Source organism: Aphelocoma coerulescens, chromosome 9, assembly GCF_041296385.1.
Source record: "Aphelocoma coerulescens isolate FSJ_1873_10779 chromosome 9, UR_Acoe_1.0, whole genome shotgun sequence".
NCBI lineage: Eukaryota > Metazoa > Chordata > Aves > Passeriformes > Corvidae > Aphelocoma > Aphelocoma coerulescens.
This window is the reverse complement of record NC_091023.1, coordinates 5,817,736-5,844,713: the sequence shown is the minus strand read 5'-3', so window position 1 is coordinate 5,844,713 and position 26,978 is coordinate 5,817,736. Positions and strand designations below refer to the sequence as shown.

General features: G+C 40.7%; 1 protein-coding gene across 11 annotated transcripts in view; it reads left to right on the top strand.

Annotated features, from left to right (window-relative positions):
* Window positions 1-26,978, top strand: part of LOC138114469 (glypican-5-like) — a 391,856-nt gene that overhangs the window by 282,881 nt on the left and 81,997 nt on the right. For 7 of the 11 annotated variants that reach the window (XM_069023921.1, XM_069023914.1, XM_069023915.1 and 4 more), the window contains one exon: window positions 13,590-13,740. In XM_069023921.1, the coding sequence (XP_068880022.1) occupies window positions 13,590-13,740 (151 nt within the window). Of the gene's footprint in view, window positions 1-8,538; window positions 8,641-13,589; window positions 13,741-25,816; window positions 26,015-26,041; window positions 26,473-26,978 lie in introns of those variants that run through there. The other 4 variants (XM_069023916.1, XM_069023913.1, XM_069023919.1 and 1 more) reach the window with 4 other exon arrangements.

Below are 26,978 nucleotides of genomic sequence, written 5' to 3'. Positions count from 1 at the left end.
GTAGAGGATCTGTTGAAAGAAAACTCCCTGGCTTCTGGCTAATGAACAGAAGAGAGATAAACAAAACATAATAAAATAGTAAAAACACCACCTTACGATGTTTTATCAAACGTCATCATAACTGTTTTCATTCCTTTGTTAATATTCATTCTTTCATTTCCCATTCTTAAACACTTAAATATCAGTGGCTCTAATATCTGACAGAAGACAAAACATTTCTTCATTACAAGACAAAGAGTAGCTGATCAGCAAAGCAGCACACACCGTGCTGAATACCTTCACAAATAGATCTGAGAGGCACAACAGATTGCAGCAATTAAAAAGTCTCTCAAGCCCTTCAAAACACAGATACCTCAGCTGTGTGCTTCACATTAATCCAACGTCCTTGAAGATAAAATTTGACAAGTTAGTCCTTCATTATGGTTCCATATTGCCATCTCTTTTAACAAAAACCAGGTGAAGTGAGTAAGAATCAGGACACCATGTATTTAAATAATCACAACAAGACTTAGAATATGTGTTGTCATGGTATAACTGATATAACTGGTATAACTCCATATTACCTGGAGTGTAATGTGTCAAATGAAGGGGGGTAAGAGGAAATATGATTTATAAAAATGGGCACAATTAAGCCCCATTCACCTTATTAAAATTTCACTTATTTGACTGATGTGTACCTACATTGCAATGGAGAGGTGGTGAGATCAGACTTGAAAGAAAAACCCAGCATAGGAAAGAAAACAGAAAAAAAACACCTACCATCTGTACAGCAATAAAAGAACAAAAAGCAGGGGGATATCCTTTTAATTATTACAATTAATCATGTTTATTACAGATGGAATAAGGGACCAGCTAAGAACAGCTCCCTGTAGTAGTAAATCCAAAAGAGTAGGCAGTCCCTGCAGAGCTTGCAGATACAGGAGGCCAGGTAAAGCTCTGGGGAGGGTGACAGAGAGCACAACAGAGAGCTTTGTGATGGAAGTGGATCTTAACACAATTCCCACAATGGCTTTTTGCCCACTTTGCTGCATAAAAAGGCTTGTAGCACCATTCTCTTTGTGTCCCTTTGAGTGCTGTGTCTCTGTCTTGAGCCCTATGACAGCATGGAGAGGGCTGGGGACTGAGGAGGGAAAATTTTTTGAGAGATGACCTTGAGTGAAATCGGTGAGCAGGCTTTGATTTGGTAGTCAGTCATTCAGGGCATCAGAGTAATTGGAATGAATAGCACAGGCCTGCCCCATAACTTACACACCAGCCAGGGAGAAGAGAGAGAGGGAGCATTAGTGCTGCTGAGCCTTTCCAGCTGCCTTAGATTTCCCTGCGGGTGTGTGCCCCCGCAGTTGTAATCACAGCCGATCACTGCGAGTCCTACCTGTCTGACAGTAAGAAGCATGGCCTCGGCTTTGAAGTTAAACTAAAGATAGATTCCTTCTTTTTCATGCCTGATTTGGATCAGATGACCAAATACACAGTGGGGTTCTTGCTATACTTCATGTTATGTTTCAGCAGCTAAATATAGCTGTATTACCTCAGAAATACTTAAAAGACCCAGACTAAACAACTCCCCCAGATACAGTAGTGGTGCTGGGGTTCTTTGGAGACTGCTGTTCCTTCCCAGTTGGGTTACAGCCAGCACTGGTTTGTATGGCTGCTGCCAGAGCAGCCAGTGCTCAGGGCTCAGCACAGCCATGTCTAAGCTCCAGGGAAGGAGAGGAAGCCACAATGCCAGAAGGGTAAATTCCTAATCGTCTCTTTATGCCATCTCTGCCTTGTATTTTGTGATTCATGGTTAGGAAAACGCCCAAGGCAGAATGAAGGCTCTGTAATGTGATTGCTCAGGCATCAGGTGAGAAGACAAGGGCACGGGGAGTCTGCCTTTGTTTGCTTAGATCATCCTTTGTCACCACAAATAATCGTTCCTCCCAGAGCTGCGTGTGAACACACCAGCCTTGTGGGGCTGGAGTGAGGCTATCGTGAGCTGATGGAAGTGACAATGCCACAACTCGTTCTTCACTGCAGCGGGAGTGCCTTGCCAGGAAGGAAAATTGACAAGCTCGGTGTTTGCTGTCAGTTCTGAAATCCAGGACCTCTCACCCTTAGCTTTTTGTTTTGAAGCAATAGCTTATCCAGGTGTGTGTTTCCTGGTACTTGCTGCCGTCTCAAGCCCCGGTTAAGTGGGAGCAAAGCAGGACGTTGGTGCAGAACCAGCACGTGATGCAATCATACCTCAACTCTCACTCAGAGGAGGCTGGAGGCAGCAGGGAGCTGGGGCTGGCAGGGCAGGTATCCCACATGGGATGCTTGACAAGCAGGATATAACATCCCTGTCCATGAAAATGTGTGAGCTTTTCCAGCCCACATTTCTCCCCTAGAGCACTGTATTGTGGAGAAGCTCGTCTGGGAGTTCCTGGACAGTGGGGAAAATTGCTGGTGGTCAGTGATGAGATCTCTGGGGTTGATTCCTCCTTGTTTCCACTGAGAATCCCTGCATAAAGGAAGATTCTGAGTGGTATAAAAGCTGTGAGAGAGCAAAATTTAAAGGTAGGCCAGCCTTATTCTCCAGAGGTCTAAGGCCAGGAAGAGACACAGGTGAGAGGATGGAACGGACCTCACAGGCCTTCAGTGTGTATCTGCTGGGCAGAGCTGCTGCAGTCCACAAGGGACTGGTCTCCAGGGGAAGAAGAGCTTCCACATGTAAAACCTCATGATGCATTCAAACAGAAGTGACCAAGAATCCTCATGCTCAGCTGAATGGATGACTGCATTTAGGCAGGACAGAGAATGCTGTTCCATGAGAAGGCAAAAATGACAGGGGTGGGTCACAAGTAAGCAGTGAAGAGGACCTGGCAAGAAAGATTAAATACAAATGAAATGGAGAGCATCTTGCTGAGAAGGGAGAAAACAGTATCAGTAGAATGTTTGTTTTCCACTGACTGTCTTATAGTGGTGGTTCTCAGGTCATTTTTCTGGGTTTTCACCTATTCCAAACTAGGTCTTAACAATAACAGAAGCCAGCTCCAGTCCAGAATTCTCTCTTGTCTTTAGCAGAGCTGACGTCTTTCCTTCGCTCTTTTTGAACACTGCTTGAAATTTAGGTGAAGTCTACAGAGCTGTACAAGAGTAGAATCTAATTGAGACCCATCAATGGAGAAAATAGGATGATTGTTTTAATTAAACGAAGAACTAAATTTTTTGTGAACTTAAAAATGGAGTGGAGAAGCTTCAGAAATCTCAGAAGGTACGTCAGTGAAAATTATTCTATTTGATTAAGTGGGGAACTTAGTCACTTGTCAAGAAAACATTCTGAATTAATAAGTATAAAATATAAGTGTAAAACATCAGGGCAAATGATGGTTGCTTGGATGTGCTGAAATGGCTTAAATGAGTCCTGCAGTAAAGTGCTGGTAGCACAAGTCTGGAGCCCTGTTCTGAACATTCCTGTTCTCTCCCTGGAAATACCTTTATATAGTGTGAATGAGAGATAAAGACAGACTTTCAAAGCCACTTTACATCTTTGGTAAATGTGGGCCAGTTCCCAGCTCTGAATTATAGGATATCCAGCATAGGAGGATGCAGTTATCAATTTCCCCAGTGCACCACAAGAGAGCTTTTGATCTTTGTGATCAGATTATCTTGTTAGTGGCTCTCAAAAGGCAGTAGGAGCAGATGATATTCCGTGAAGACCGATGCACTGACCTTTTTCCATTTACTGTGCCTGTCTGAGCCTGAACAGAATTTAAACCTGTGAGGGGAAAAGCAGAGCTGCATCAGACAAAGAACTCTTCCTGCTCTCCAGAAATTTCACTGGTGATCTGCCAAGGGCAGTTGGTTGTTTGCCCTTATGTTGTATTTTAACCTGGTTTCATAAACAAACATGGCTTATGTAATATGCTCTGCTGTGTCCCTGCCTCTCAGCCTTGCCACTCCTGCTGTAGCTTTTCTACTCTTTGGCCAATTTTAATCAAATTTAATGGATCTTGAGTTCTGTGAGGAGAGAGACTCACTGGTAAAACCATGGTATTGTGAACTCAATCTTTGTGACGGCACAGAACCTCCATGGAAGCCATCAGTGAAAAGCTGTAGGAAAAACCATAAGAAAAAAGCTGCAGTGACAGCTGCTGCTTGCAGAAGTATATTTTCTTCCCTCTTCCTCCCTTTTTAAATAAAAATGATTTAGCAAAAGCATTCAATCATGTCCTCAGATGTTACCATGAAACCATGGGAGTACAACATCTGGAAAGAGAGTCTTTTCTTCTGTCAAACTTATGCAACATGAAATGCATTTTTCTGTTCTGTCACAACACCCTGCTTTTCCAAACAGAAAAAATCTGGGCTGGCCCTTCATGTGGAACCAACTGGAGCAGCTCCACAGAATTCAGTTTGCTGATTCATAGCAGCATAGGCTCCAATCCTTTTTTTTCCTCTTCCTGTACACGTGGCACTTTCTAAATAATTTGACATATTTATGATATTCAAGATTTCAGAGAAGTGTGGTGGCCCTGAGACAGTAGGATTATTTTTATATGTGAGTTTGGGTTGCAGTGTCATTAAAGCTAGTTAGCTTATGTAATAAATAACGGGTGATTTATCTCCCACATTGATACATGTTAAATGGATGACAAACATCATTACCTATCTTCTTACCGTATTTTCCATACTTCATTCCATATTGTATTTTAGTGCTTTGTTGCTGTGATTTAGTGTGGAGGAGACTAAGCAGATCCCTGTTTCTGTCATGTTTTCACACGAAACGTCAAATCCGAAGCCTGGGTCCATTGAGTGCTACCAAGTAATGAGAGACTTCGATGGTTCACAAGTCTTTCCAATGAAATGTCAAACTTTTCATACTAAGAAAATTATGTTCCCCAACACAGAGCTTGAAAACAGATAATTATCCAAGAACATGGAACAGTATTAACATGCACTGGAGCATGTCATGAACGTTTCCCTCAGTAAATAACAAAGGTAATTGCTGTCAGAGTACAAAGCAAGGAGGAAGGTTGGCTCTGCTCCTTCGACAATTTAGATTGGCCACTGTTTACTCACTTAGCCCATAAAAACGTGCAGCCTATCAGAAGGGTGCCATTTCAGGGCTGATGGAGTGTGACCAGCCTGCTGATTGCGGGCACTTGTCATTTCACACTTCCCAAGTCTGATCAGACAGAAGGTCCATGGCTATTATTAGACATCTAAACCCTGATGAGTCAGAGCTCATTTGTAAACCATATTAAGCCCCAGTAATAATTAATACATTTTTTGAACCACATTTTGACTTCAGGCACAATTAAGAGGCTTCATTCTTAGCCTAGAGGAAAGAAAGAATGGACATAATTTGCTAGGTGGACAGAATTCTCCCTTATAGAAGTCAGAGAAGCAAGGAGAAAACCCCACTCCTAATTGCTAATGGGGCTAGTTCTGGTTTGTGATTTTACAAATCAATTTTCTAATATTAGAAACCAGTGGAGTGTAGAGATACAGGACAGAAGTCTGGAAGAGATCTTCTGAAATACCACGTGTAGCTCATTGACATCACAGGCAACTCTCCTCATGGATTTATTCATCCAGGTCTTGCAAATGCTTGAGTATTTTTGTCCCCACCTTCATCATGGGATGCTGCTCCAAGAACTCATCACTCTGATAGTTAAAATGCTTGTTTCCACCTTTTTTTTTCTTCTATGCTTCTTTTATTCTCAGAGATGTCTCTGCATTTAAGGGAAAGGCAAGATACCTTTTACCAACAATAACTAGATTCTCCCAGTCATCTTTGGGCCATGGTCTTTTCAGGGAAGGCTCTTAGTATATTGTATCTATGCAAAACTTGGAATTTGAGCCATACTGTGGTGAATATTATGTACAGACAGCTGAGGGGGAAGCAAGAACCCACTGAAAAGAGACGGACATACCTACTATTTCCTATCATTTACATTCTTAATCTTTAAAACAAATTTCTGGTTTATTTATGTCATTCTCAGTACCTTGTGGGCACTCCCAGCAGCCCTCTGCCTCTGAAGCTGTTGTATCAAACAGACCCTGTCCCCAATAATGAACTCTTTTGAAGGGTCAAGGGTCTCCTGTAAGCAACTGCTACTAGATTTTATTTTTGGGAAAGAGTACACTACGCTGTCTAAAGGTGATTTTTTTTTTTCCTCAAAGTGAACTATTTTGAAGAGTCAAAGGTCTTTATAAGCAACTACTGCCTATTCCTCACCAATAATTGTTTATGTTACATATTTATTACAATTTATTACAATTTATTACAATTTTATTGTAATTGTTTACTTTTTTTTTTTTACCTTAACAAGATGCAGAGAGTCTTCAATGTAACACGACAGATTTTTTGGCCATATGCTCTCTCTTCAAACTGCATGTACTGCAACTTAAAAAGCCGGTTATGTTTTTTGGGCAACACTACGCTACATTTTCTGTCTAAAGGTGAAATTCATACCTGTGACAGAGAGTAACCCAACATCTATGTCTGAGTTAGGCATATTAAATACCAGATCAGAAAGATTTTCTTTAGTGCATCACGTAATACCAAAAAGTCACAGTCTAACACCGAGACAAGACATCAAGGAGAGGTGTCTGCTGCTTCCTTGCCCCAGCTGACTTGCTGAATTTAAATCAGATTTTCTTTCTTCTCTTTAAACATCTGTTTAAGCACATTATGGACTAGAATAAGTTGAGGTTTTTTAATTTGTGCTCACTTTACATCAGTCACAATTAATACTTCTTAGGTGACAGTTTACCTAAGCTGTTACTATGAAGCTCTTGCTAATGGCGATAAGATTCTGTGAGTGCACACTCTGGTTGCTCCTTCACAGTGTAATCAGTAAATATGAGAACATATGTAGCTTGTGTAATTTAATTCAATGAATATTAAGCTGCTCCTGGTGCTAGCACTCTCCTAGAAACAAGCTCACCTTGAAGAAGCAGTTGGAAAACAGAAACCGTAAACTATAAAAATAGAAGCATTAATTGTGCAGTATAACAAAGTGAATCTCTAAAAACCATCTTCAGATTCCTGCTGAAACATTTATAATCCAACCAGAAATAAATAAATACTTTTAGCTCCTCTACTGTGGGGTGTCGATCTGCAGTGGACTATCCAGAAAATCAGAGAGACAGAGCCAGATTAGAGGAAGGACTCAGAGGAGAAATGAAAAATAGTCAAAGATAAGTGAAAGTGTGGATTTGTAGGTATCCAGTGTGTCATCTGGCAATAAAAATATCATGGAGAGGGTAACAAGTCAACCTGCATAAACCAGGAGAAAAAAAAAGAACCACAGCTAGAGACAGACTTGGGCAAATACAAAACCTCAATGACAGAGGATTGGAAAGTGTGTGTGGAGAAGATAGGGCTCTAAAATCAGGAGGAAAACATACAGAGAAAATAAAAGAATGTTTGCAAGAAATTTCCACTGAAACCATAAGAATCTAAAGCAATTGTAGGAATAGAGATGTTGTTTTTCTGAAAGCAGTAATTTAGTTATTTGATGTGAATAAAAGCAAGTCAAACCAAATAAAAACACCAATTCCAACAGCTTTTTGGCTTTAAAAAGTTGTATAAAGTCAGGAAACAAGTCCTGACCTTCCCAAAAGATGTACACCTCATACTGAAGATGCTCAGAAACAGTATGAGGGTTGGTCAAATAATGGACATACTTGGAACAAAATAATTCTAGAATGAAGCAGAAGATGAAAAACAGCATGTAAAAGACATTAGAAGCAGCTGTGTCATTTCCCCTGCCACATGTAGTGATCCCAAGGAAACTTTCTGTTACTATGACCCTTCTGCTGCTGGATCTTGTAAGCCTGTCCTGCTCAACCCGAAGTTTGTGCCATTTATCCAAAAGGTGGCTCCGTGGGGAGCTGCAATGTCACAAACCAACACAGAGCAGGTAGGGTTATCCTGAGAAACTTGATGGGAGAACAAAGTAAAAAGCCTGGAAAAAAATATCAAAAAATGGAAAAAGAACTTTGAAATTGCTGTGTAGCTTGAGTGGAGATACACTGAGGCAGAGGGCAAAAGAAGGGTGTCAGGCCCCACTTTCTGAGACTTGCACTTGGCACGTTTCCATGTGCTTGAAGAGAGCCTTCCCCTCCTGTGTGTGTATGTATTATTGTCTATGCCAGTGTTCCTATATAAATATAGCATATAGCTATATAAATATAGCATATTTATATGTGCTAGGAGCACCGACATAGACAATAAATACAAATAGCAGTGGATGTAAATGTGAGGTGCTTAGGCTGGAGAGAAAACCACAGAACAAAGGAATCCACCAGTGTTGGTCCAGTTCCCAAGCTGAAAAGGTCTGGTCTGGAGGGATGTGAATAAAATTCTAAAGCCATTGTCAGCCCATAACTGTGTCCCATAAATTATGTATAGCTGTTCAATTAAATTACTGTAATGTGTCCAGGTGACTTGTAAAGCAGGATGTGTCATGCAAAGGTTATTGTAAGGACCTGAATAAACACAGCAGAAGGAAGGCTGGGGGTGTTGGTTGCTACAGAAGGTTGGATGTCTGTTCCTTTCAGGTAAAAAGGGGATTTAGGAGTTACCTCCTTGAGTTGTTCTACTGCCTGAAGAAACTAGAAGGGGATAATGCATCAGGCCTTTTTGGAGTTCTGTGAAATAGAGACAAGGGAAGAACAAATCAAAGAAAATGTCTGACAAAGTTGAAGCTAAGTAAGTTTATTTTTCTTACTTATGTTGTAATATATGAGTGCTAGATAACATGAAAAGGAGAAACAAAAGCAACTGCCAAATGCTTTTATAAAAGAGCTAAGAGCATATTTGGAGAAAAATTAACCATAAATGTTATCTCAGAGGAGAGGTCCCACTTGGAATAAGCATATATATGGCAGTTATGTCTAAAATTTGTTATGGTGCTATTGTTTTGTGAAATGACAGAACATCTGCTCAGTCACAAGGCACCAGTAAAATGCAGCTTTATGCCTAAAGCAGTATGTCAGTTCCTAACAAAAAATGTATATAACAGGCTGAAAACAAAGGCACATTGTCTTTTCCAGTTGTAGTCATTTCTGACCTAATAATGGTTTAGAAAGGATTTTTTATTTTTAAATAAATGAGTGGAAGGATTGAGTCATTTATGACTCTTTTCAAGATTAGGCTTTGTGCATTATTTGTACATAAGCTGGAAAAAATGCTTTGTCTCTGCAAATCATATTTGTGTCACTAGAGCACTTTTAAAAAGGCAGCTACTTGTAAGTACCTTGAGAAAAGACATGCTTAGCTTACAATTTCTAAATGCAGTGTATAATCAGCTGATTTTTCCTCCCACTGGAAACACCAGCAAGTGATACGTGTGCTCACATGGCGAGTGGACACAAGTCACATTTCACCCCAAAGCTGACTCTTCAGAGGGAAAAAGCATTCACAGTGCAATCTGTCATGTAGAAAACTAGTTAACAAATCCCTCAGGAACAATTTTTCTATGGAATTTGTTTCTGAATATTACAAGCACACAAGTTTTAAGTGGCTTTATTCAATGAGAGTATTTTCATTGTTGTGTTCACTGACCTGAGAAGTCTGAAACTGTGGTGTAAAATATAGTTTTAAAACCTATTTTCTGATTAATTGGGGTTATTATCCTACAGCTTGAAGTCATCCCCTCAGATACACATGCATATATGACCCCTCAGAAAACAGACTGATCGATGAAACAGATGGAAATTGGCACCTTTTTACACAATGGTTTTCATGCAGTGAAACAGTTATTATTTAATTAAGGTGTGGAAGTATTCAAGTGGAACATGCCTTCATGAGAAACTGTGAGAATGAATTTGTATTGTGAGACACGTGTGTTCAGAGTGAGAATTAGGGTTAGACTCATTGTGGAGAGCTCAGGGGTTGTGTGTCACGGTCTCTTTGAAGCCTCTGAAGTCTGAAGGACTCTTTTATGTGACTGGGAATGCGTGTGCTACATCATGAAGTATTAATAGGGGAGAAATACAGGAGCCACTCTCCTATGAATTCTTTCTTCTCCAGAAAACCTTATGTCAGCAGAACTTTTTTTTTAATATCACTTAAGGTTGGGGCCTTTGCTGGAATAAATAAAATCCATGCGAGAGAGTCATCTGTGTCTGACTCAGAGCTGAATAGTAATATGTGATTTTTACCTTTAAGCTGAGTCAGATACAGATACTAAAATTTTCCCACAGAAGCAGTATATAGTTTCTCAGAAACCCTTCAGAGGTTTATGAACCTGATCCAAAGCTTATTGCAGTTGGGAAAATTCCTGATTTAAGTCAGTTTCCAGTTGGACTGTACAAATCTTATTGATCTATTTATATAACCTTTTCAAGAGGAAAAAAAAAATTATCTTTCACATATGGCAAAAACTTGAAGACTTAATTTTTAAGCTGTTAAGATTCTAGTATTCCCTGGAATCTTAGGCAGCAGATATCTTGTGCTTTGTGAAGGTAAAGGCACAAGCTCCAGGGCTCAGCCTGCAATTCATTGCAATTATTTAACCAAGGCATCAATTCTCAGCCCCAGAACAGGGCACTTCCAGGCAGGAGCTGTTGTGCAGAGCTGCCAGAGGTGGCTGGATGGCATCACTTGTCAGCTGGCAGGGAAAGAGTCACCAGAATAAGGCGGGTTTAAGAGTGGCTCTTAAGCAATGATAGAAATGCCACAACTGACTCCAATCTCTGCTCCCCAGTGTTAAATACGAGCAAGGGACTGTGGTTCTCCCTACAGCCATATGGGGAAGCAGGGAGATTTGTGCTTGGTGGCAGTGGCCTGGAGAATTGTTGGGAGGTCTTTTAACTGATCTGTGTCTGCCAGGCTGTCTCAGAAGATGACCTGAACCTTCAGGTGACTGCCAGGTTCTCTGCTGGGGACTTCCCAGTCCCACAGCCACAAAGGACAGAAGGCATCCCCTGCCCATACCCACCCCCTGGACCCAGAGAGTAAAAAGTGATGGTTAATGTCTTGCATTAACTCCACCATCCCAGTCCAACCTGATGCAGTCTGTGCTATTTTGGTGCAGTTTCAGGCCTTTAGGACAGGTTTCTATTATTCCGTGAAAAAAAAGGAGATTGGCACATGCTGGCATGAGCTTTGCTATTGCACTGAAACATGGATCTCACTGAAGTCCTGTGGCAGTAGCCAAAGGACAGCTGTGCCTTCAGAATCTGAAAATGAGAAGGGTGCTGGGTCACAAGTCACTATGAAATGATGACATTGCCTGCTCAATAGAGTTGCATGGTGTGTCTGGAGCTCCTCACTGATGTGGCTACACTATTCCATCTCCTGGAATGATTTATTTATAGATAAACCATTACTGATGCACAAAGTCAGGCTCTGGTCCATCATTCTAGGTGAGTGGTAGCCACAGGACATAAAAGCTTTACAAAAAGTTGTAAAGAGGCTGAGAAAGGGTATCCAAGGTGAAAAGGGTTGGTAGATCGCACCTGAGTTGATGTGGTCATGGTGAACCTGGATATCAGGGCTCTGGGTAATTTGGTGGCCCTCTGCTGACAAGCCAAGAAAGGACTGGATGCGCCTTCAGAGATGCAGAGGAGATGCAGATCTGGACTACAGCTCCTCTCTTGCTGCAGTGAAGGCACTAGAACCCAGAAATGCTGCAGTGCACCATGCTGGAAAGTTCAGCTTCTTGTTTGGAGGTGGGGCCTATTTGGTTCAAGTATTACTTGTTTTGAGCAGAGGTCAGGATTTGGACCATGGGCAATGAAGGAAATCAAATTTTTGAAAAGGAGTGCCTTAACAGGCAGTAAACATTTCTGCTCTGACTGGGAAACAGTCATTAAAAGCTTTTATTAAATTTTGTGTCTGTTCTGTTTGCCACTCAGCCATTTCTTTTCATTCTGAATAACTAAGAATGAATGAGTCTTTTCTAATATGGTCAGGACACAATAAATTTGTGAAAGAGCTGAGTTATCTTTCTCCCTCGTAGGCAAAATTTTCCAATTGTTTAAGAAAATGTTGTTTTGTATTGCCGTGACATCAGTCTTCATGGCTGTGAATAACAAGGCTCAACATTAAGCAACTGGTTTATAGAAAACAGACATGCAGTAACAATTAGTGAGTGTACAGTGCGCTTCCCCACTAGAGTCCATACCCTCTCCTCCCACTTACTGATCTTCCCACTGCACTGTGGAGTTACTTGTGTCTTCAGAAGGAGCAAACTGATCTCTTCAGTGAAAGGCTGCAAAATTTCCTGAGTTCTGCCATGTAGAAGTTGGCATCTGTTGTTCCACAGAACTGGATCTCTGCCACACTGCTCCAAGCATTTGTCAGCCCCAGAGTGGAGGATGGCAGCTCCCAGCATCTGAAGAAGAAAGAGACTGTGACACAAAGCTTCCCACTACAGAGAAATTGCTGCATCCATCACCATCCCTTCAGTCCAGTTAATACAGCTGTATTAGCCTTGTGCTCCAGTTCACCCACAGCTCCCAGAGCACCTCCTTTTAGTGTTTGAATCTCCAAAGTGTTACATTTCAAAATACGTTTTGCTCAGTACCAAGAATAATCAGTCCTCTGGGATGAAGCAGATCACAAAGCCTGAAATGGATCTGGCATTCTTTAGGAGGAAGATACTTGTGATGGAGGGTACTGGATAGATCCACAATCTGACAGCAGTGCAGAGTCTCTGAGGGCAGTACAGAGTCTTTCCGTTTGGTCACTGCTCCTCAGGTGTGGGGGAAAGGTTCAGGCTTCTCCTGGACCATCCTTGCTTGACAAATATTTGCTTTATGACATGGTTTATTAGTTGGAGCCATTCGGGGGGTTTTTTTTAACCAGATAGTTCTACTCTTGGTGTGCCCTGCACAGGCTGGATTTAGATTCACTCCCAAGGAAATGGGATTTTTCATCTTTTGGAACTACCAGTGAGCTGAAAAATCATCTATTTCCACAGTGCTAATAGTAGGCAGCTGTTTGTGGTGACAGCAGGAGAAAGAGTTACCTAAAGATCAAACAGCTGAGTTTGGGGGATAAATATGTTGTTGGAGCAAGCATGACCTAGTATGACATATTTAGATTTATTTTAGAAAAGGTTTTCTTATTCTATACTCAGTCCTAGAAATATATTTTAAGTGAAATCTAATGAACAACATGCAGTTGGTACAGGCATCTTAAATGGCACCGTCTTAAAAGTCATGTCCAGGACAAGGTCTCCAAGTGACCAAGTCCATCATGAAAAGTAGCAAATGCCCTCAGCTGTGAAGTTTATCATGGTCTTCAACTGTAAATCACTCAAAACAAGTACTTGGACAGCTGGCAGATTGTACCATCATTAGCAAGTGTTCCCCAAACTGTGGTTGGCAAAGGAAAAGGTGTAGGAACAGCACTGGTAGATGTGATGTTTTCAATTAGAAGTTTGCTAAGTGCCCCTGGTCATATACGGTGGAGAACATTTGGTTGCATAATCTGTTATTCCAAAATATTTGAATGCCATTGCCAGAAACAGCCTCCAGCTTGAGGAGCTGCTCTTGAAAGTACATGAGAAAGTGTTTGTTGCTTTACAAACCAGGTCGCCAGGGGTAGGAACTGTGTAAATAGTCTGACCATTGTTGGTTTGTCACTTCTTCTGTTTTAGCTGGATGCTGAGAAGGCAAAATTGAAGCTGGAGAGATGGGGTCCCCGAGATGCTGGCAGTGGGGGTGGAAGAAGTGAGGAGATGGAGTCAAGCGGAGATTGTGATGATGAGGATGGCTGCCAAGGATCCGGTGACAGGATACACACAGCAGGTAAATACAGCTTCTGTGGGCACTTAGAGAGCTTAGAAATGCATGTGTCACAATTAGGGGGACAGAGCTAAGACTTATGCTGCTTGAATTGCTGTCAAAATCCTACTAAATTCAAAGGATTTGAATCTTAATCTGCGAAGAGCTGCAGTAAAAATATAATGATACAGAGTAACCCAATATTATTTAACACTTGGCAGACAGATAAAAGACTTAAATTTGGAGTGAATAATGTCTGCAATGAAATCTGGATCACAAGAATACTGAAAAGCCTTCCTAGATAATGTGGCTCTTCAGATAAATAGAAAATCGATGACCTTCTAGAGTATGCTAAGTGTTATCATAAACATTTATTTATTGCGTAATGATACTGAAGGATAATCCAGAGTTGGCTGAAAGCATATATTCTTGAAAAAAACATAGGACGTACTGTGAGGTTTTTCCCTAGTGGTGAGCTGCTGGTTAAATGAAATTTCTTGATAGTTTCAGATATTGCATTCTGCAATATTTATTCATGAAATTACTTGGATAATATGTCATCAAGTGTAGAATCAGCTTCAGAATCTGACAACTTCCACCAACATACTGGGAGTATAGTATGTAGTTAAATCCTTTCAGTAACTTGTTAAGAAGTAAGGTGTTTCTAAATACTTGGTATTATTGGTTTACCTCATCTCTAAGTTCTGATTCATTTTAACTCACCAAAATGTAACTGGTTTAATTTACCTTAGTGTATGTAAATGTAATGTGGATTGGATCATAAATACATGAAATACAGGTATAAGAGTGTTGAAAACAATGTTCATTGAGGTGGCTGGAGCTCAGGTAGGTTTTAAACTGCTGCTTGGTTCAGCTGAGATAAACAAATGCCTTTTACTTGTCTCTTTGCCACTGAGTGGAGAGGGGGAAGAGGTATCGCATACTCAGGTAAGGTTTGCAAACATGCTGTGATAAGCCTGTGGTCAAGACTTCATTTGTCCCTATTGTGAATATTTGTTCAGGAAAATCAAGCTTAAAGATGTACTTTGAAATGTGTGCAGAGTGTTACAGCTAATTTGCAGTATCAGCTTATAAATACTTGAATTATAGTTTGCATTGATGGCCTGTATGATCAAGGTATCATCACATAGGGACACTGTTGTTAAAAGTTAAGTAATCAAAACTGTCAGATCGAACAGAGGTTTTCACCATCTACACCAATATTTTTGAACAGAGGAATTTTGATACAATGTTATTTTAAAACTCATTGCTTAGCTTTTTATTGCTTACTGTATTTGATCCATAAGCAAAGAAAAGACTTTTAGATGTTTTCAACCCTGGGGATTTAGGAAGATAAATACTGTAACATGATTTCCTCTCTGTGGAGTAATAGAAACAAAAGCCAGGTGCTAGGTAGTCTTCAATGAACAGTCAAACTATTAATACAGCATTTGGGGAGGATGTGTATCCATGCTTCCATGGACAATGGCAGAGTTCAAAAAGAAAACCTTGAATACTTCCAAGACTTGACTTTCAGCTGGCTTTAATAATGGAAAGCTACTTAATGTCATTTTTTCTCCTTTTTTGAAATCTATTTAATTAAAATATTTTATGCTGATATCATCCTGGATTTAAAAGAATTGTATTTATATAACTGGCTGTTTCAGAATTTACCAGGGTGTATATCCAATTAAAAATGTAATTACAATAAATTTTAGAAAATGATATTGATTCATAACAGTAGAATAAGTATTTCATTGTGTGACAATAGTAATGCTCTATCATAATTAGCTTTAAAATATTGTACTGTATACAAGCCACTAGCAGTAAATCTCTTTTCCATATCTGGATACAATTAAGAGATAAAACGCAGTAATCTCATTATGGAGCTGCTTTGCTTTAATAGAATGTTAAAGAAAAACAAACATCAGATGAGTTGAATTTCCTCTTGCTGCATGTCTGTGAGATGATGTTGGCAGTTGTACAGCCTGTAAATTTGTATTTCCTAAGCTTAAAACCTGTCCAGTACATCTAACCATTGTTTTGTGGAAGTAGAACATGCCAACATTGCCTGTTCCCTGCTTGCCTGGAAATTGAGTCGTGAATTGGCGCTAAAGCTAGATCCCAAATCGAGCCCTGATTTGAAGCGTGGTGAAGTCAGTGGGAACGTCCTTACAGGTGTGGGTGAGACACAAATGAGAGCTGTAAAATGCTACCGAGCTCTTCAGGGCATGCTGGAGCACGGAGTCATACAGCAGAACAAAAGGAATAAAAAAGGAATAAAAGCCTTTCCAAACACAGACTTTTTGGCAGAGCAGTCATGGTTCTAACAACAAGCCTATGAAAAAGAGAGGAAAGTATTTCAATGTCAACCTCTAAAATGCAGCATTGAAAATGTAGTAAATATGTACTACATCTGTCATTTATTCAAACCATAGATGAAAATTATATTTACTGCTCTATGTGTGTTGAGAGTATTGCAAAGGACTGAGATTCCTTTTAGTTTTTGAAAACCTACCAAATGCTCATTTCTTTCCACCTCCCAGAAAAAACAAAACCTTTTCTTTACCGATAAATGGCCAGGAATTTCATCAATATATGGGTTACCGTCGTGAAACATTTCTGTTCATAGCTATTAGTACAGATCTTCCCAGACAGGCTCCATTGCTTTCTCCCCATGTTGCTTTTCCCAGCTGCTGACAGAGGGCTGGGCTCCTGGGTTTTAAATTTCAGCATATCCTGAGTGGGTGAACACAGATGTGAATCTATGTGTGTATATTCCAGCCAGGTCATTGTATAAACCCTTTTCCCTCTGTTTGTTTATTTTAATTCCCTTTTACTTGGGGATTTCCATCTCTGTAGTTTAGCTCATCCTGCAATGGACAGTACAATCCTGTCCTTTTGTTTGGCACCTTCTAGCCTTTGAGACTCATGCCTGCATATCAGTTAATAGTTTTATTTAATGTCTATAATTAAGATACATGGCTATCTGTTAGCTGGGGTTTTGTTTATCTTTGTTTCAAATAAGTCTTTGTTTGACTCATGCAGTATTACCTGGAAAGATAAACACTAATGATAAGGGGCTTAATTATCTATTCTCTATCATGTGAGTTTATCCAAATGATTTTATATGAACAAGATAAATTCTCAGGAAACCAGCATTGTCTTCAAAAATTATGGATGGTAGAAGATGCTTTATAGTGTCGTATTCTCACAGGCCTTACCAATTACCACGAGTACTCTTCTTGGGGAAAGCTGTGGGAACAGCAGTTTCTCAAGCAGGCCCATGTGTTATTTGTTGGCAAGTACCAACTTTTTAATGATAACATCTGTGAATCATCTTTGAACAAAGTTTTGTTAGGAGAGATTTAAGAAGAGGAAAGCAAGCCATATAAATCTTGAGCGTGGATGGGAAGTCGCTCTGTGGTTTGCCCTCCTGCAGTCCTGCAGGTTTCTAGGCAGAAGGGCAAAGCAGCATTTCAGGCTGAGCCTTGCTGAGCCCAGCCTGCTCACAGAATCACAGTCTTAACGTGGACCTGGTCACAGCATGAGTCCACTGGTGTAAGTCCTTGTTCTTCAGCCCTTACATGAAGGTGGTGGTGCTGTAGAAGAGCAGGGACTGCTCAGTGCCCTGCAAGATTGAGGCAGAGGGATGAGCGTCGTGCTGCTCATGAAAATAGAGCAGCAACAGATTCACACTGTGCCCTGCCTCTGCTGTTCAGAAGGGCAAAATGTTTCGGCCTGTTTGGTGAAAACTGGGAAGGAAGTTTATGCAAGGAATTCTGATTTCCAGCTCTGTGTTGTGATGAGGCCCCACCCAAGCAATGACAACCAACATTAGGTGTCAGTTCAGGGAAATCATCAGGTGATTCGCTGCTAAACAAAGGTGGAAGAATTGTTTAGGCCACCGATAGGGGCCTGCTTTTAGTGCAAGCCCAAAGCCAGCTGTGTGGAGCTCTGGGCTGTGTGGAAGTTGTGAAGCATTGTGGTGAAGAAGGTTGTGCTGACACCACTCTGGGCATGAGTCCATGAGCACACCTGTGTGCACAGGGGACCCAGCTATTCCTGTATCGCTGTATATGAGGCTGGATGTTTCACACAGCCAGTGCAAGACAGAAATTAATCCAAGCTTCTGTCTAGAGGAGCCTGATACAACATCATGCAAAGTCCCAGGGAGTGTAGCTCATGCTGGACTACAGCGGTCCTCTGGCTGGCAGGGCAAGCAAACAGATTAAGGAAAATACAGTTCAGTCCATCCTTGGGCCATCCTCCACTGAGCAGAATAGACAACCCCAAATGTCTGGTGTACTTGAACTGCAGTCTTTGCACCAGATTCACCTCTCTGAGGTTAGAATCTATATATTGCTCAAAAAGCTCAGCCCTCAGGTGGGACAGGTGTTAACCCCACTCCTTTTGACATTCCTTGAAACTTGAGATCATTGGGAAATGGAAATATGGAACTTTGCTTTCTCCTGGCTCACTGCCTTGCTCTACACAGAGATGGTCTTCTGCTTTGTCCCCATTGCAAAAGCAGTGGGTTTCCATGGAAAAATAAGTGACTGACCACTGCTGACCATCAGGCACAGCAGATTTTATACAATACTTTAAATCGTGTCTGTCAGTGCAGGCATTCAATAAGCAAACATCCTGGGACATCCCAGCCAGACTTTGACCATGACTGTGGGTTAAATGGTTTTTTATTACTGTACTGTTTGCCAAATGCTTACCTAATCCCAGTAACAGTTTTCTTCTGTACTTCTTCCTAATTCCTTCATGAAGCTCCCTCCCTTTAACAAGAACTTTCAGATTTCAGACATCCCTGTTGAATATCTTTCCTGTTGTCACAGTTCATTGCCTGGGTAGGAATTTGTAACAAATCTACTTAGAACATTCAGATGACATGATTCCAACCTTTGGCATTCTTCTTGGCGGTGTAGACAATCCCCATCTTTCTGCTTATCTTTCAGAGTATCTGAAGAGATTATCCTGGTTGTAGATTTCTTATTTAGGGCTTATGAGAAGGATGCATTTTTGTCCCAATATGCCTTTACAAGCGCAGACAAACAAATCTTTTTTCTTTTTGTCTTCTGTCTGATCTGTATCAGCTCTCAACAGCAATGGAAATTTAATGTGTTTCTCTGACTGCTTATGAATGTTTTCATTATCAGTTTTTTCCTTTTGAATATCAATATCCTTTAATGCTTTATTTGTGTTATCATTCTCCCAGCTTGTCTGTCTTTTTTTGGCATCAGTATTACTGTATGACCTGTCATTTTAGTTATACTTCATTTCCATTCACCGTGTCACAGGATGCACTTACACTTGTATTTATCCAAATATGCAGTTGTACAGCTGCTGATTTTGTAATTATTAGTACAAAACATCAATATTCTGAGATCATAATATCTGCTGGCAGTCAGCCATGCTCATCAGCTTCTCATCGCCATGCATCCTCACAGATGATCCTGGCTCACAGAAATGCTGCATTTTCAGTGTCTTCTATCTTCCTGCCTAGAAAAACCTCTCCATCACACCTCTCCCCATCCTGCTGCCTTGCATAGCCATTTTTCTACATCCTTTGTTGCTCAATATATTTCATCTCCAACTCTGTTTTTAGAGAACCCATAAATTCCGAGATTGCCCTCAGTGTAAATGCCTCATTCTGTCCACAAAACAGCACAGTAACAGGTTAAACCCTTATAGAAGTTTGAATTTTCAAGAAAACTCAACCTTATGCTTGCCATTTGGGGTGGTAGAGAGACATGAGCCTCTCTCAGGAGGAGCATAAGCAAACCCTGCCAGGGCCTTCAACACATGTCGGGGAGAGTGACTGGTAGTTCCACAGCTGGCGAATTTCTGGCTTTGGCTTCTGTTTTAGGATACAGTTTGGGAAGAGACATAGGAGCAGAGAAAACCAGAGAAAACTAAACAATCAAGATGAAAAGTACAGATTTTTGATTATTAATTTGAACTTGGTAAGATCTGGTCCTGAGATGAGTTACTTTGATCTCATAGTGGTGCCCCACTATTCCCTCCTGGGTACACTTTGCTGAGAGATTCTCTGGGTGACAGTGGCATTTCCTGCAGGCTCTGCTCTGTGCAGCTGGGATCAGAGGGCAGCTCAGAGGGGCTTCAGGGAAGGGAAGAGAGTGTTGCAAGGGCAGAGAAAAAAAAAAAAAAAAGACAGAAGGAGGTTTCCTCATCTCTTTCCCTGGGTAAATCTATGTTATAATCTGCCAATACAGTAATAAGGTGTTTTTTGTTGTTTAGTGTTCTGCATTACACAGTATAATTTTAACTGGAATGAACAGGAGAAGAATATTAGAATCATTCCTCATCCTTCCTCAGCCTCAGCATTTGTGTGACAGTTCAAGGTGTAAAGGAATGGGATTTCAGTTCCTTCAGGTTCTGACTCCTAGACATGAGCTGAGAGTTCCCAGTACCACCAGAGCTCCTGCTTAGATCCATTCAAGACAGGAGTTTTTGCCAGGTTGTAGAAATTACTTTCTGCACGACCAGATAAACATGTTCCCTGCAGGAATTTCTCCTAATGCTAATCAGAGCAGTAGCCAGAGGAATAACAGACCATGTGCCAGCTCTGTGACTCTCTGAACAGCTTTGGTACTATCTCTGGTGCCTTCAAAGAGGTAAAATGGTAATTGGGGAAATGCAATTTTACCGTTTCACCAGAGAAATTTAAATTACAGCACATTTCTGATCATCTTAGCACCATTTAGACAAATTTAAAAGGTAAAGCATTTTAGTTGCTTAGGGTACCCTAAGCCTTCCAATGCAAGTTCTGTAGGAAGAAATTAAACATAGGAGAGATCAAGATAAAGACATTTGGGGCTTAAGTGTTTGCAGTAGTTCTGTGTAAGCAGTCATCAGAGACTGCATTGGAGATCACTGAAGGGTAATGCGCTTTTACCAACTTCCTATTAAAATATTACCAGTAATCTCTGTCCCTTGAACACTCTTATTACAGCAGAACAATTTTCAGTGCTGTTGTCAGCAGCATTTTATCTAGTTACTTTCCACAGGAGCAACTCCATGTGTACATATGTTTCTGAGATGAGTTTTGAAAACAGCCCTAAACTGAAAACTCATTGATCTCATTTTCCAGTGAGTTCCCACTCAGTAGTATTTCTCACAGGTATTAATAAAATGGACTTCTTTTAAACAGAAGTATCACAAAGCTGAATGGTCCCAAACAGGACAATAGTCAAACCACCAAGAGCATGAACAAAAATAAGCAACTTAGTGATTGATGGCTAAAATATGAGAGACAAGTTTCCAAGAAAAATTGCATTGCTAAACACATGAAGCAGAACATCTTGATTCAGGCTGTAAGAGCAGTCTGCAGGTGCATACTTGAATCCTACAGTCATGATGTTTTTTTTCTGAGAATGTCATTTGCAAGGAGCAGGCTGGCACCTGGAGTTTAGAGGCCAAAGCTAAAGGGAGAGTAAAACCTTCACATGGAGCTTTCATGAGCTGTGTCGTTTAGATCCTTCTAAAGAGAAATTCACCTAAGAGCTCTCGTGGTCATGCCACATAGTGATAGGATAAATGTGAAGGCTAAGGCAATTTGCCCCCAAAATACCATAAAGCCAAAATTAATTAAGAGGAGTTAACAATGAAAGGTCCTTCAAATTGCTCCAGAATAGATAACTCATATTACATAAGGGAAATAAAATAGTGATGCCATTAGATTATAAGTTGTCCAGACAATCCTGTAAGCCCCAGGTAAATGTTCACCTGCGAGTTGCTCTTTGTGCCACACAAGGGAAGAATACCTGTCCAGAGCCAAGGGGCAGGGACGTTGGTTCCTGCTCCTTGTGCTGCACCCATATCACCTCTGCCACTTCTGCTCCTCTGTGGAGGCCTCGCTGCTCACTGGAGAGAGCAGAGAGTGAGGAACTGAACACGGGGAATGGCTGTGCCGTTTCCACCCCACACTGGTTTGGAGCATTTGCTGTGCTCCACTGTTTCAGGAGTTCAGTCCTATCCACAGCTCTTGCTGTGGGAAGCAACGTGTTTGCAAGTGGGGATATCCAGGGGAAAAACACCCACACATTTCTCCAAGGAAAGAAGATACTAAAATCAAACCCTGGGCCTTGTTTCTTCCAATGGTAAATTCTTCCAGGTTAATTAAGGTGAGGTTATGAATTACTGCAACCTTAAAGGCTTTAAGAAGCCCTCTGTCATCTCTCATTGCACACAGCATGTGTAAGGCAGGTAGTGCAGCTGTTTGGAAGTGGAAATAGAAATCAAAGTTACTGACAAATGAAAGTACACTTTCAGTTTCTCCCTGCTGATGCCTTCCCTTGTTTTATGATTCACAAGGAAAGCCTAAGCAGTTGCTGTTCTTTTAGAACAGGAAAGAGCTGCTCTGGTTTGTTTTTTCCCTCCCTCCCTCTCCTGAGCCAATGTTTCTTGGGGGTGTTTTGTGTTTGTTTTTGGGAAGAAGCTGCCTTGAGTACACCAGGTGCACATTTTGAGGTTTTCTATTCCTTGACTGTCCATTTTATGGTAAAATAATACTCCTTAAAAGAGTTCTGTTGTGCCTGAGGCCAGCAGATACGCCATCAGAATGTCTCAGCTGTGAAATTTAGGACCAAACAATACCCTGAAAGAAAGCACAGTTTAGTTTTGCAGTAACAGAGAGCGCACCACAACTGCTCTGTACTCTATACTTGATTTACTACAAAAAGAACAGAACTTCAGACTAAAGTATGTGACATATCAACAGGATCAAGAATTTACAGGGCTGGATCTGGCTCCCTTGAGATCAAGGTACTTTAAAAGAACTTAAACCAGCTGATGATCTTGCATGTACTTAAATACCTTCCCTGAAAAGTATTTGAAGATTAAGCACATTATTCCTCAGCAGGTGATTTTGCATCTGGTTTATCCCACAGTGTCTCCTGTCTGCTGGTTTTTAAGAGTGTTTATTTCTGTCCTCTGGTCCTGAAAGCAGTCAAGAAATATTTCCCTGAAATTTCCAGGATGGACAGGACAGTTGACACCTTTCAGAGGCCTTTTAGGGTGTGTTAGGCTGTAATATCATCCAGTAGTCCCAAACTCAGGAGCCAGATATAACTTGCAAAAAGAGGGAAGTTAGAAACCTTTTTGGATTTATATGACGTGCTGAAGTGTGGACCCTGAGTCTCTACAAACAGGGTGAAGTTTCTAAATTATGGATGACTAAGGGTCATCAGCACAGTTCTCAATGATGGAAAGATCAGCTGGATACAAGATCCTACAGCACTTCTTCTAACACTGTTGTTAGTCTGGTTTCCTCTATTTGCCTCCAGTAATTGCCCTGCATATTTACTTGTATCAGAAGCTTTCATTTTTCCGAATTACATTCTATTCCTAGTTCAGGCTCCTAAATATCACAATCAGAAAATGTTTTCTTTCCTTGTCTTCCTGTCTTTTAGGATTTAGAGAGATTGTCTAATCTTCTTTAGGCTGTCTTCTTTAATCAGTTTCTCAGCCCCCTATTGTGCCTGTTCTTCTCTGAACGTCTAATAGTTTGTCAAGCCCAATTTGAATTATTTCTTCAATAAAATGCCACAAGGAACCAACCAAACTTTGAATATGACAAAAAGGTATTTTGAAATTAAGAAAATGTTCTTAGTTTGGGGTTTTTTAATCTCTTGAGGTATCTTGTGTCACATTAGTTTGTTCATCTTCTAAATAAACAATTCTGTCAAGTTTGCGGATTAGTCTTCTTTCAGTGAGATTTAAGTCTGTTTCCTGCTTTAATGCTTTCTGAAATGATGCACATTCTTGATCCAGGTGTGATTTGCACAAGCAAACCTTCCTTGCATCAGCAACCTGCATGGGCAGCTACATTGCCCAGAAAGGGTGAGACACATTGGTCTGGTGCCTTTCAGGAGAAACGTCATTAGCATTTTGGAGGAGGTGAAAGCAGTAACTGTATATTCTGGGGAGCAAACTCCTACTTTTGAATATGCAGATAGTACAATCTGTGTCACTGTGCAGATCATAAACTCTCATGTGAAGTCCGGATGAGGTAGGAATGTTAAACAGTGATGAGGCAGGTAGCATGTGAGGGTAACAACTACTCCTTCACAGTTTATTCAATTTAGTTGTAAAAGTCGTTTAACATTCTCACCATCACAGCTTTAGCCCATTTACCATGGAATTGCTGCCCACAGTTAGCAGTTAATTCAGAGATAAGCAGGATTGGGTCAGTGTGGGCATGAAAACCTCTTGGAATCACTAGAAAGTGGAGGGAGACATTGAAATCAACTGATAAAGCTGTTACTTGCATGGAGAACCTTAGAAGTTCTCAGCTTTCAAAACTATTTGCCATTCATCTCAAAATTAAAGACATTAAAGAGAATTTGCTCCTCCAGTATTGCAACTGCCTAGTAATAAATCATCATCTGATATTTATAGCCCAGAATTAAGACTCGTGACTCAGACACGCTGCTGACCATTTAGTAGTGAAGTCCTAATAATCCAATCTGGAGCAGCAGGGAAAGGAATAGCTTTCTGATGTGAAGTCAGACAAGTAATTTCCTATTTAAAATTTGATTAGATAAAATCTTTTGAACATGTGCTTGTAAAGCAACAGCCTGTTTAAATATGTATGGAGCTGCAGCACACACAGGACGCTGCTACAGCGACAGCCAGCACAAAGAACATTTGCAGTAACCTGAACGTGGAGGGGCAAGCACAGCGCCTTGGGCTAAACTCTATCAGGATAAATCTCTTCCACAATAGAAAAACAGTAGAGCTGATGGGGGGGAAACAGTTTTCTTCCTATTAAAAAACCCACAAATTTGTTTCTGTATTGAAAAGAGATCATTTTCCAAAAAGGAAACATTTGTTGTACATATGCAATTGGAAGAACGTTAATTTAAGGGGATATTTTTGTAGGTTTTGAATACAAAAGGGAAAATATCAATTCAAGCTGGAATATTTTGCCCCCTGTGTATAATATATAGTAATAATAATAATAATAATAATAATAATATATAGCAAGCTTGATGTTTTTAGCCAGGAAGTTCTTGATTTAAAGGCGTTATATTCTGAAATTCACAAAAGAAAGATTATAAACGCCAGAAAAAAAAGAGATGAGAGAGTTTGGCCTGATTCTGACCCAGTTATCATCACTGGGGATTTTGCTTTTGACTTAATGAGACAAAAGCTTGAGCCAACAAAGGGTTGGATTCTGCTGCCCTCCTCCTTCCTGTCCAGGTTAGTAACCCTAAGGCTGCTGCAAAGGTACTGCCCAGGGTGATCTGCAGCAATGACCTTGGCCTGTGCCAAAGCACAGAAATTACATTGGTTCCAGTTAAACAACCTTTTTTTTAATATTCTGATTTTTATCATTTACAGAGGTCATGGCCGCATTTCAAACTCAGCTGTTGGTAGTAAAGTATCCTCCCAAAAGTGGGATACAGCCCCAAAACTGGGATACAGCTCCATTGCAAGTTCAGACAGAGAATTTCATTACAATAGTTTAGTACAATTGCATCCAAGCAGAAACATTTTATCACTCATCATAAAAAGTACTTGCAGAATAGTTCTGGGAATTGAAATATTCATGCTATATTCACACATTATAAAAATTACTATTTTTGAAAGTGACCAGCTACTCATGTTCACTGGAAGTTAGTTTTTCTCTTTCTGTCTTCAGGGAGCTCTTTATTTTTTTTATTAAATCTGTGGGAACTTCTTTTATTGGGTCTGCGGTGTGAGAAACATCCACGTGTTCCAGGCAACCTGGTCAATACCTGCTGCACTTGTGTTCATTCCATGGACCTTAGATGGGGGATTTTTCTTCAAAGTTCTTTGCCTTATCCCTGCCTGCCAGGGTCTCTCCAACCACTGTCCTTGCAGGTTTCATTCCAGCCCTCCAAGGGATGAACTGGAGCATGGAACCAGCCAGGTAGTGCCTGGATTTTGCTTTTCCAAAGCAGAAGAAAAGCCCTGAGCATCAGCAGAGGCTCTGAGTCATGAGGCTTCGTCATATTCAAAGCCTCATATTTGGAGGCTTTTCTTGCAGTTGCAGAGCAGTTCTGTGGTTGGCACTATCATGTTTATATGTTTTTCCCTTCAGACAGGGTGGAATATGGCACTGCCCTGTAAGAAATCCAGACAGCTTCTCAGCAATCTGACCTACTACACTCCAGTCATTGCCTCCATAGTTTCAGTGTCTGCATATGGAAGAACTCCTTCCTTTCTCTCTCCAACCCACAGACACTGGTGTGTGTTGTTCCCTGTGGCCTCCTGATCCCATGGGGTTGGGAATGCAGCTTTTCATAGAGCAGTGTTTCCTGTTCAGGTCCCTTGGTGCTGAGAGGGGATCCCTGCACTGGTGAGCAGCATGTGAGATTCCTCTGAAAGCAGCATCCCCGTGTGGTTCTCACCTGTTCCCAGGCATTCTGCTGGATGTGCAGTCCTACACACTTGAGTAGGAAGGTACTGGCTGTCTCCAAGCTGCCTTAAGCTTTGACATAAACTCCACATGGACATCAGGAACTGAAAAGAGCTTTATCAAAAAAACCCCACTTTAATCATGTTCCAGCGTCCTATGACATGTTAGCAGATCCTTGACATCTTGTCAGTAAATGAAAAAGATGTGTGACACTAATGGGGACATAGCAAGGGTTCGGTATCATACCCAAATGCATCACTGGGAAATGCCCAGTGGGAGCCTCCCCATTAATCTAAGAAAAGCCCCAAGTAATCAATGTCCATCCATGGGACTATAAACCCCCAATCCTTTTGAGTTCACACAGCAGCCTAGGCACTGTCAGCTGAACTTCTGCGTTAAAATCACTTTGCATCCTCTTTGTTGAGCACATTTGCATAATCTGTGTCACAACAAAAATTGGAAGTGTGTTGTATCAAAGAAGATTGGAAATGAATTTTTTAAACTGCAGATAAATCATAAACTTATTTTTGCAAACTATATGAAAATGCATTGCAAACTGTAAAGAAGTCTATTCAAAGGAGCAAATACACAACCACAGAAAATATTTTTATATCTGTATAAATACACTGAAACCCTATCAGTCTGCAGAATACATCAAAAGAAGGCTTTATAAGTAAGGAATAAGCGAATTATAAATTCCTAGAGTGCCAATTTTCTTCCACAGATTATGCAAACATTATGTGTGCTTCAAGTAAAGTTGCATTTTATTAAAAATGTAACTCCTGATAAAATAGATGTAACACTTGAATAACGATTTAAAATTTATATTATTCTCACCTTATAA